This window comes from Helianthus annuus, chromosome 4 (assembly GCF_002127325.2).
Source record: "Helianthus annuus cultivar XRQ/B chromosome 4, HanXRQr2.0-SUNRISE, whole genome shotgun sequence".
Lineage (NCBI taxonomy): Eukaryota > Viridiplantae > Streptophyta > Magnoliopsida > Asterales > Asteraceae > Helianthus > Helianthus annuus.
The window spans coordinates 6350415-6362842 of NC_035436.2; the positions used below are offsets into that span (position 1 = coordinate 6350415).

Genomic DNA, 12428 nt, shown 5'->3' on the forward strand with positions numbered 1-12428 from the left:
AAAATCAAGCACGTTTTACCCTTTGGGGTAAAACGTGCTTGATTTTTAAGGACAAAACGTGCTTGATTTTTTAAACATAAAGGACAAAACGTGCTTGATTTTTAAACATAAAGGACAAAACGTGCTTGATTTTTAAGGCCCAAAGGGTAAAACGTGCTTGATTTTTAAACATAAAGAACAAAACTCGTCAAATTTAAACATAAAGAACAAAACTTACAAAATGGCCTAAAGATAAAAGACAAAACTTGCAATTCACTCAAAAAAAAATTATAACGTCCGAATTCGAAACCAGGTTTTCAAACTATGGGTGATAAATATCTTGCAAGCAAAGTCCATATGTGTCAACTGACAAAAAAGTACAATATAAAGTCCATAAAGCGTAAACAAATCCACCTATCACCACACGCCACGCGTCCATTCTTATCCAATTAACACTTTCCGTCAATAAAAGTTAGAGCATTCACATCTAAATAATCAAATTGTGTGTGTGATGTTTTTAAAATACAAAAAGTATAAAAAGTGGTTGTGAGTGGAGAAAAGAGAAAATGTTACTGTTCATCTGTATATTTGGGGGGACACTGTTCACCCCTTATAATTTTTTAATATATTTTGAAAGTGGTTGTGAGTGAAAGAGAGAGAAAATGTAATGATAAAGGTATAAAAAAATATTATTTAATTGAAAATGAGAGAGAAAGTGTAGTGTTTTTTAGTGTAATTTAGGGTGAAAATATGGTGGATTTGATGTGAATGCTCTTATAAAATCCCCACAACCGCTTCACACCGTCAACAACATTCAAACCCTAACCGTCAATGGCGACTTCTTTCACTCCGATCACCGTCATCTCAACCACCTCCGGCCACCGTAACCACCACAACCACCGCAACACGTCAGCATTCACCACATCAGCGTCATCCTCCGGCAAGTGGTGGACGCCGCTCTTCGGCTGGTCATCAGATCCGGACTATATCCACAATTCAAGTTCAACAACCGTAACCGACGGATCTGTAACTGTAACTGAAACCGAAACTTCAGATCTAGATAAACGTGACGAATACAGATCCAGATCTGGATCTCGATTTACTCCGGGAGGATTCACGGAGGAGAAAGCGAAACAGTTGCGGATGAAGACGGTGGAGACTAACTTTCATGACGTCATGTATCACTCCGCTATCGCATCTCGACTCGCTTCGGATGTTTCCGGCCATAATGTTGACCGGTAATGCTCCGATTCTTTTCCGGTGAAGTTCGTTTTAGTCGTTTTTTTATCGTCTATTACGTCGTGAATTGATTTAAGCATCCATTGGTGATGCATCGGGTAGTAATCTGTATTAGTGTGTTTTATGTGATGTTTGTTTATTACTGAATTGTGAAATTTTCGAAAATTGATGAACAACAACTGTAAATCAGTTGGATCTTACATTTTGGTAGGGATGATAGGTTAGAAAGGTGTGTATTCAAAGGATGTGTGCATCATGACTATGGTTGTAACGAGATTGCATGTTTACTGGATTACATGCTTACGAGTAGAGAGAGGTGTACGAAAAAAAACCGGTTTTCAAACCAAAACCGAAAAAAAAACGCAAACGGTTTTTTGAAACCGATTTGTATACCTCTACTTGTAACCGAGCCTAGCCGTTTGTGAGCTACTTGAGATCGGCTTATTAAATCAGAAACCAAGTTGAGTCTAAACAAGCCCGAGCATGAGTTTCATTTATTGAGCTCAACCTGACTTGCGAGCCTGAGAAAGTTTGTTATTAATTTAATATGTATACGTAGAATTGTGATAAAAATAACTAAATAGTATATATATACAAAAAATTGTGATAAGAATAACTAAATAGTATGTATATACAAAATAATTATAAATATATAATTTTGTTACATATGATAAAACGAGCTTGGAAAACTATACACTAGTCGAGTTCAAGCTTTGAAATCGAGTTGAGCCTAGTCGAGATAGGCTTGCTAAATCGGGAATCGAGCTGAGCCTACACAAGTCTGAACATGAGTTTCACTAATCGAGTTTGAGCTAACTTGCTAGCCTAAAAGATTTTGTTATTAATTTTGTATTTATATGTAGAATTGTGATAAAAACAACTAAAGAGTATATATATTATGTTATCCATAAAATTTACAATTAAAATATATACAAAATAATTATAAATATATATAAATTAATTATATATGATAAAAGAGTGGTTAAAAAACTATACATTAGTCGAGCTTGAACTTTGAAAAAGTACACACTAGCCGAGCTCGAGGTTGAACTTGAGCTCATCGTGAATTAAGCAAGCCAAGCCTAGCAAGCTTAGTCTTGTGTTCGGCACAACTCGGCTCGTTTACACCGTAACTAATGGCATATCTCATAGTGTAGGTCCCTTTCACATGGATCGTTACGAGATTGACAATCAATCAAGGGTGCGGAATCTCCTTAATAGATCACATAAACGTAGAAACAAGTTTGTAAGATGAAGAACACAAGTTTGTAAGATGAAGAACACGAATAATCACTTTCAAACCGTCTTCTACTGATTATCCAACAAGAATGTTTACAATCAATTCAAGACACAAGAAATCTCTTGGCCACTCTATGTAGATTTCTCACTCAATCTCACAGCCACTCTCTGTGTAATTGAAACTATAACTGTCTAACCCTTAGGATTAACCAAAACCTTAATACAAAACATGTTTATATACTACGTGTTTGCATACTGGGCTTTGGCCTGGGTTAGACCATTCTTCAAGCCCATTAAACTCTAAACAAAACACAAATGCTAAACCCAATACAAGAATATGCACCAACACATAGTCATATTTCTTCTAAATGTACCAAATATTTTGTAATGTATATTGTACTCACTACACACATGAAAGATGTTATAATGATTAAGTAAGAAGTGTTTTGTTAAGGTGTAGTCCTTTTAAGTGGTGGGAGTTCAAATCATATTCAGAGTACATTCAAATATTTAGAAGTAGGTTAGTTTGTCGTTCAAAAAAGAAAATAATTAACCAAAACCTAAAAAAATATGTTTAAAACTATAAGTTAACTTGAAATTCAGTGGATTTTGTATACTTATATCAAGATAATGCATGCATAAGTTAAAGGTCACAAATTATGGTGTTCATGGAAATATTTAGGCGGAATTGATAATTGCATATTTAAAACTGGTCGGATTTGTGGCAGTCAGACTTGGCTAATCTACTACATAGACATAGCTTCATTTAATAATTGTATTGAATTCTGTAGACACGACCCCCATGTTGATTACTCCGACAATCGTCCGTTTTCCCTAAATCAGTTGTTTATTAGAGTTGAAGCAACTATGTGACTATCATGGATCGTCTTATAGATAACACAAGAAGTAAATACATAAACACGTTCAAAACATTGCGTGCACCACCAAAAGAATTATAAACGTGTTCAGTCTAACAAGCGATCATGAGTTTACATTAGCAAGAAAGATAAACATAAAATCAAACCATGATCCAGATATACTAGCAAGGAACTAATTAAAGAAGTCCAATGTTATCACTACAAGATCCTTCATTTCAAATTAATTAAATAAAATTCCACTTCTTCTTCTGATCTTTGCAACACAAGCATCAGCCGACCAACAAGAAATTTCTGCCTTCTTTTTATTCCATTTTCAAAACCCCTCGATTTTGTTGTGCAGCTCAACCAAAATATGAGCCCACCATAGTTAATTGTGAAAGTTCAGCCCAATCACAAAGATTTAATCGAAGCCCATTTCTTAATTTATTTATATTTTTATTTTATTTATATCCAGGAGACCAAAAACCAAGCTCAAAACTTTCTTCAGTCTTTTTCGAGTAAAATGTCAAAATCATCCCTAAAGTTTGGTCATATTCAGGGGCGGAAGCAGGGGAGGGTCAGGAGGGACCGTTGACACTCCGGCCAATCAAATTTCCGGTGACCTAATCATGTTTAAGTGAAAGTGAAATGAGAACGGTGAAGATACATCTTCGGCCAGATTTTTCTGCGGCACCTTCAGTCTACGGCTCCAACATCCCTAGTTTTTTCTCCCTGTGAACTGTGAAGGGAAGAAGAAAGGGGCACAAGATTTTTTTTTTTTTTTTTTGAACGGTAAATTTCTTTTAACCCTTGTCATATGTGGAGGCTTGAACAAAATCCCCTCTCTTCTAAATCCAAATGTTTAAAGATTTTGCGTTTACCAATATGAATCACCACCCTTGATAGTAGAGGGGAGCAAGAAATAATTACACCACTAAATTCTAGGTTTGGGCCTTTTTAGATAAACCAGGCCCACTTTTTAAAACATAGTTCACGACTCACGAGGATACAAATTCTAACACAAAAGCCCAAGCTAAAAATGTTATTCACAATGAAATGAAGTAGTGAGTAATGAGACCTGTTATTCGTATTGCTCTCTTGAGATGTACTTTTAGTTCACAAAATTGTATATTACTCCTAGTTGAAATTTAATTTTTTATTATATGATACTTTTAGATTCTATTTAATAGCGACCCCTATAATTTTCTTTTAAAATCATTTTATTCACATATTATGAGATTTGTACCCACAACACTTTATTAGGGATAAACCACTGATACCATTAGGCCACGGGGCCATCGACACTTTTAGATTGTTTGATACATTATAACCTTACTTTATCTTTATTATGTTATTTTATTTAGAATTTATCAATTCACGTTATTTTTTAGCACCATACATACGCGACCTTGTGTGTGTGTATATATATATTACAGACGAGATCTCGTATGTTACACTTCAGTTGACGCAAATTCCCAGACATAAGAATTTTTTCTATTATGATCCCCCAGAGTTCAGATGTTCTGGTACCATCACCTGTCATATTTGTTTGTTCTATCCAAACATATATGACAAAACATGAGCGACGATTTGACATTTTACGCTTCTTTTTCTATATTTCACTTTCATAATATTTCATAAATCTGGTTTGAAGATTGAGTTGTAGATCAATAGCATCTCATTATGTTATGTTGAACCTAATTGCAATGTTTTAATTCTTTTTCTCTATAGTCTACCTAAAAATAAAACCATATCAAAGTAATATATTAGGTTAAAATAATGATGTTAATACAAGACATTTGAACATGCCCAATTCCTTAGGCCCTAAAAAAACAAGGGTGATAATTACATTCTCTCTCCTGTCCCTCTCACAAGTCACAACAACAAAAAAAACCCACTAAAAACTCATATTCTCTCTCCTCCCTCACATTCACATGCGCCCGACCCACCCGCCAATAATTACTACCACCTGACGTGCTGTCGTAGTACACGCAAATTTAATCCAAATTACAACTAATAGATAGTGGCAAATGGGTATCGAACACGACGAGTTTGTGGAAAGTGTGTCGATTATATAGCTTTGCACTTTAACTAAAATTAAACTACAATTGCAGAAATTAAAATTCAAGAGTTGATTGTTTTGGTTTTAAGAACTAGTATTAACTAATTAAATTGCAAATCAAAGATTGGTTTTGTAAACAGATTAGGAACAAGCGACCATCCTAGATTTCAGGTTTTAATCCGCACTAATGTTTATGCTTAACTAGAAAGAACCACATAGACATGGCTCGTGTTTGATTATCTGTTTGTGATGAAAGGGAACTAAGTACTCGGATTATAAAATGCGAGGTTGTTACCCGATGATCAATTGACAATTATCCAACCCTAATCCCTCCCATGATATCTCGATTGCCAACGGCACCAAGAACGTATGGTTTAGATTAACATCAAACAAAAATCAACACTTTACAAACAAACATTCAAACACCATAATAACTCAAACAAACATTCAAAGTTATTATTCTAGAAATTCAAGCACAAACATAGTGTTTCAAAAGCAAACCTTACATCTAGGATGATCCCCACAAGTTTAGCCACTCATGACTTGGTACATCATCATCACACAAAGATTAATGTTCATATGAATCGAAAACACGAACCAAATGTTTAGAATTGTTTAGAACCAAGTAGAATCAGCCAAAATCGCCCCCCAACTGCTAAGAAAACGTCCCAATGATGAATGACATAAAAAGACACTTGAAAACGGTTTTAATGGAGCAATTACGTCTTTTCCTCGTCACCTCTACCGTAACTTACGGTAGCTACCGTAAGTTACTGTAGACTTCAAGTTGTTACGATGAAACACTACTGTTTTACGGTGGAAATGGGGAAATTCAGGGGCTACCGTAAATTACGGTAGCCACCGTAAGTTATGGTAGGCTTCAGCAAGAAATTTTGTTTTCTTCATAACTTTCTCGTTTCAACTCCGTTTTCTTCACCGTTTTCACCCACATTCTCGTAATTTCATCCCCTATCATGTCATCATCTTAATTCTTCAATTCCAATGATTGATTTTTTTTCATTTATTCTCCGTATTCCTTCCATTTTAAGCTCCATTTGTACCTGAAACACAAACAACCGTAGTTATTTAATTCTAGACAATTACCCGATTAAATGTAGGATTTTAATATCGTTTATACCACTTAAGGTTGTCCTACGGACTACCCGTCACATCCCCACACTTAACCGTTTCTTGCCCCAAGCAACCCATCAAAAACCATTTTCAAATGCATAAGCAATTAACATAAATCAAGCATAAACATGTCATCCTTTTATTAGCCTTTTCCTAACACCAAAACAACACACCCCTCGCTATATCTCTCCTCTCGGCAACAAGTAAGCACTAGCAAAGATAAGCTAGACACACAAAAGGCAAACGGGTGATTGTACAACTATATGCTTGTACCTAAATCGGTCCTTCTCCTACAAGTGCCAAACATGAATGCAAATGAAAGAGGCTTTAAGGTTGTAACGTGGCTAGGCGAACGGGTAGGAAATGGAATATATATGTAGTAGCGAAGGACTTTACCCGGTCTTTTATTACACAATGAACAAACACTAAACAAGACATAACTTCTATATATAAAACAACTCACACTTCTTTTTCTTCTTTTTCATTGCTTTTTTTTCTTTTTTCTCTTTTTTTTTCAACAAAGCAAACATTCAACATAACATCATAACATATCTACACACTACTAAAACAACTACTAACACTATAAGACCGGGTCAAGTCGGGTAAAATTTTAGGAAACTAGCTAAGGGGTAACAAATGATATGCTTTAGGCACAAAATTGGGCAACTAAATGTCCAAACCCCCACCCCTCTCACTACCAAGCTCATATATATAATTGATGAGGTCCAACCCCCCAAATCCCACACTCGCACTCACCAAGACGAGGCTACCTAATTGCCCTTATCCTTTCTACATTCATGTCCAACTAAGGCCTCAAACCGTATTCAGGCACAAGTTCTAATACACCCCCATCCGTTGCCACTCTCATCAAAGATAAGTATTATTGATTTACAAGTGTGGCTTCAACTCTCACCAAGAACAAAAGGTGTTAAGGGTTGTCGGTGCATCATTTGGGGTTAGTCCAAGGTGTTCAAATTCTCACAATATTTTGCTTGATTAATTTTTGGGTTACTGGATTTTATCAACCCCAACTATTGGCTATTGGCGACTGTCACCCTCAATTATTACTTTGACGCCCGCCACCTCAAACTTAACACTTAGTGTGTTCTGTCACCACGTCGTTAACTGATCACTAACTTTTGATCCTGTTACTATACATTTGGGGTGTCCTAAGATCCCTAAAACCTTCCTAAGATCCCTATGATACCCCCAAAAGTATAGTAGCGGGATCTAAAGTTAGTGATCAGTTAACGATTTGGTGACAGAACATACTAAGTGTTAAGTTGGGGGTGACAGACGTCAAAGTAATAGTTGAGGGTGGCAGCGGTCAATAGCCAATAGTTTGGGATGATAAAATCCAATAACCCTTAATTTTTTTTTTAAAAAAAAACCTCAAAATTCCCCCCCCCCCCATCCCCACACTTGGGATACATTGACCCCAATGTATGGTTTTAGGAAGAATTGATCGCTAAACCATTCAACATCAACCAAAAGCTTAAAATCTCAAACCCCAAATTTCTTTTTTATACCTTTTTTTAACAACAAAATCACACCAACTAACTACAAACATTTCAAAACTAAAGAACATAACAAGATTAAGGGAAGAGTACATTAACCTGGTGAAGCTTGACACACCATATATTGTAGATGATTCGACTTTCCACCACCATCTTCACACAAAGATCTGCATATCTTCCCCACACTTGAACGTTGCCATAGCCCTGAACATAGAAAAATAACAAAACAAACAAGATCAATGTAAAACCCCCGGGTTGCCTCCCGAGCAGCGCTAAGTTTTCAGGTCTTAAACCAAACCTTGCCGCCCCCCATTTATGGTGGCTCAAAGAAACGATTTCTATCATCTCCATCATTTCCTCGTGCCATTGAGCAAAATGCATCCATCTCATGTTCGTTCAGTGGAAAATCACGTAGACTCCTACTTGAACCTTCATACTTTTCTTCACGACCCGGTGGTTTATTCGTTTTCGTTCTTTGACACATGCTTTTCATATGACCATTAGATTCACTACCCTTCCCCTCAATGGACTCATAACTAATAATCCTCGTCTGAACATCAAAGAATAACTTACGGCTCTTTTCGGTCATAATAATGATCTCGTCTCTACAGTTAATTTGAGCATTTGCTGTATAGAGAAACGGTCGACCTAAAATCACCCTTTGTTGCGATGCCATCTCGGTAGTAGCATAATCTAAGACCAGAAAATCCACCGGGTATTCGAATTCTCCCAACCGAATCATGACATTCTTAACAATTCCCCGTGGACGCCTCCAACTTTCATCCGCCAAACTCACCATGGTGTCTACATCCTAAAGCGGACCAAAATCATACATGTCGTATAGATAACCTGGTAACACACTCATGCTTGCCCCATAATCCAATAATGCATGAGGAATTTTTAGTTTCCCCACTCGGATAGGCACGATTGGTGCTCCATGTTCTTTATCATTCTCACCATCGGTGTCCTTCCCTATACCTGTATTTATTTGACACGAAGAGGTTAGAAATTTTTCATTAAATTCGGTACTAGGAACGGTGCTTACCACATTGATATTAACGCTTTTTATGTTCTTGGGATTTGTCACCGTGTCACTCGGTAGCTGGCCTTTTGCTTTCTTCAGTATCGCCACTTCACTCGCAAGTTGACCCATTTGAGTGGTCAACGATTGAATAGCTTTGTCACGGATTTCATCTTTTTGCATACGAACCTCATCCAGCTGATTTCTTCGTTGCATCTCCATTTGCATCGCTTTCAACATCTCCATGACCTCATTTCCACCCGAAGAACCTTGACCCGAAAACCCACTTTGTTCATTACCTGGTTGTTGGAATTGCCTTTGGAAACCTTGATTATTAAATTGTTGGTGAGGAGCATAATTTCCTTGGTTTCCTTGAAAGTTCAGGTTAAGTTGATTTGATGGGTTCCCATATCTAAAATTCGGGTGGTTTCGTAACCCGGGGTGGTATGTGTTCGAATTCATGTTAAAGTTTCGACCACCCCCTTGAATAGCATTCACCTCTTCCACTTGCTCCTCAACCACTCCTACCAAACATACTTCCTCCGCGTGGCCTATCTCATTGCAATTAGTGCACACATTGTACACTTGATTCGTGGCTTGCACACCTACATTCTCTACCCCATGCACTTGTGGCCTTGCTATCACATGTCTTGCCCGTCTCGAAGATTGAGCCTTTCTTTTTGAAGTAACAGCCATTTGCTCCAAAAATTGCCAATCATCATGCTCAAAATTTGTACCAAAAGTACCGTTAGTGATTGACATTAAGTCACGAGCATCCTCCGAACTCAACCCTTCGTGAAACGCGTTTAACAACTCCCAAAGTTGTATACCGTGGTGAGGGCAATTTTTCAACATCATGTTGAACCTTTCAAAAGCTTCATGAAACATCTCCCCCTGTTGTTGAAAGCTCCTTAAACTTCTCCTTGCATCATTTGTCTTTTGAGAAGTGTAGAACTCTTCCAAGAAAATTTGTTGCATGTCGGCCCATGTATAAATTGACGCGGAAGGGAAAGTATGAAACCATCTCTTTGCTTTATCTTCCAAAGAGAATTGAAATAGAACCAACTTGACATCGTCCAACGAAAAACCTTGACTTCCAATAGTGTTGCAAATGGAGTCGTATGTTTCCAAATGAAAGTAAGGTTCTTCCGTTGCTAACCCCTTGAACTTTGGCAAACTTTGGAGTGCGGTTGTTGTAACCTCAAAAGTCCTCCCATCCGGGTGATGAGGAATCACTACCGGAGAAGGATTATTAGTGATAACTGGTCTAAAGTGAGCTTCAATACCCCGTACTACCTCTCGATGATGTCTACGCGGAGCACCCAATGGTAGTATTGGTTGACCCATTTGCCCTTGCCTAGGCCCTTGAGGTGCAAATGGTGGTTGAAATTGATGTTGTTGCATTGGAGGTTGTTGCACCGGCCTTTGGAATTGGTGATGGTGATATTGCGGCCGAACTTGTTGTAGAGGTGTTGGTCTTTGGATTTGTGGCCCATGTAGCCGAATTTGTTGTATCCCCGTTGGTGGCCTACCCATATCTTGAATTTGTTGCAATGGTTGACTTTGTTGACCCGCTCCTCCTTGAGGTCCCAAATTACCTCCATCACCCCCATAGTAAAAACCTTCTTCTTCGTATCTGATGTGTGTAAAATGCAACATATAAATTACATCAAATGAGGCATAAAACTAACCCTTTTTAAGTACTAATGTTGAAAAAAGAGTGTTTTTGTCTTCCTTTTGTATTTTCAGGATTAAATGAGCTCAAATTCACAAAAGAAGCAAAAAGACAGCTAAATCTAACATAAATACAAGAAAAGGAACATAAGTGGATTGCCCAACCCCTCAACAGCATCCTCCCAAGCAAAATAGAGAAGGCAGAAGACTGAACACGCCCCGTGCTCAGCCAGCACGGGGCCGTGCCCAAGAAGCAGCAGAAAAGACAAACCCATAGAAGCTTCTATCGCCCACCACGGGCCATGTCCAGTGAACATGGGGGCGTGGCGAAAGTACAGCAGGCGCATTAATTGTAATTGCGAATTACAATTAATGAAGAGAGAGAGTGTCAGACAGGCACTGGGCCGTGCCCAGCCTTCTGTTCAGCCTATAAATAGGAGTGCTTGGTTTCATTGCAACTCATCCCTTGGCACACCACCTCTCTCACACTTCATCCACCACCCACCACCATCACAACACCATCATCCACCACCATCATCCATTGTCCATCATAGAGTGTGTGAGTCGTCTCGGGATCCAAGATTGATCGTAAGAGTTCTTGACAATCAAGGCCATGTTTGCCTAAGTCTCTTACATCACTTGGTGAAGACAAGTGTTTAGTATAATACTTTTTATTTTTAATCTTTTGCACTTTTTATTTGGTTTTGTATTAATGACTTTAATAACTAGTTGCTTATGTTGAAGGTGATTTTTCCTTATCGTTTGTCCGTGGTATCTTGGCATTATTTTACTGTCTATATAAAATAAAAGATTTTCACCATTCATATCTCCACGGTCTATATGGAGGTATGTTGGCTACCTGGTCGGGGGGTTAAGGGAACGGTTTGGTAAGGGTCTTGCCCTTGTTCAGCGTTTAGAGGTCCTGCAAGGGACCTGGGTCAAATTTAGTAGGATCTCCTTCAATGCCCATAGGTATTGGATGGCGGGGATCCAAACTCTTTGACCCCCTCATAAGTTAACTACTATTAATACTATAACCCGGCTATTTAGGACTGTATCCCTGCTGACTCAGACTACTTAGTCGAGGGTAACGTCACCGCCAAAAGCGAGGCCTACCATAATTTGCATTAATAACTTAATTCATTATCTTTCAATAATCTGACCCTTTAGGATTGTATCCTTGCTGACTCAAACTACTGGGTTGAGGGTAACGTCGCCTTCAAAAGAGGGGCCTACTACAATAACTAAGATAATCTCTTAAACAAGTGCAAAAGTGCGAAAATAATCAAAGGTTATACTAATACACGAGTCGGATCCAAGTGATTCATCTTGTCTATCTGTTTTTATTTTTATTTTATTTTCAGCATTTAGTTAGTTTTTATTTTTTCTTAGTTTAAAAAATCTTTTCTAACTTTTTGATTTGATTAGACGTTGAGGATAAACTGGTACTAAAAGCTCTTGTGTCCTTGGACGACCTCGGTATCTTACCAACACTATACTACGTCCACGATGGATGCACTTGCCCATATGTGTGTTTAGTGTTAGTAAATATCGTGTTTTATAAATTTAAAACTTGGCTAAAAATGTAAAAAGGGCTTAAATATACATCTAAAATATAACACACTTCACGCACATCAAGTTTTTGGCGCCGTTGCCGGGGACACAAGGATTTTAAAAAAGTTAGGAATCAACGGCCTAATCATATTTTT

The 12428-nt window shown here is 37.7% G+C and overlaps 2 protein-coding genes across 2 annotated transcripts; one reads left to right on the plus strand and one right to left on the minus strand.

The window, feature by feature from the left end:
- Positions 1-753: 753 nt before the first annotated feature.
- On the plus strand, positions 754-1510 carry LOC118491701. The gene has a single exon (XM_035989696.1). It carries the CDS (start codon positions 811-813, stop codon positions 1219-1221), a length of 411 nt encoding a protein of 136 aa, XP_035845589.1. The 5' UTR covers positions 754-810; the 3' UTR covers positions 1222-1510.
- Positions 1511-8835: 7325 nt separating this feature from the next.
- On the minus strand, positions 8836-10392 carry LOC110932816. The gene is made up of 2 exons (XM_022176072.1): positions 9345-10392; positions 8836-9275 (listed from the first exon to the last, which is right to left on the minus strand). The coding sequence occupies exons 1-2, from the start codon at positions 10390-10392 to the stop codon at positions 8836-8838; spliced, it is 1488 nt and encodes a 495-aa protein (XP_022031764.1).
- Positions 10393-12428: the final 2036 nt, after the last annotated feature.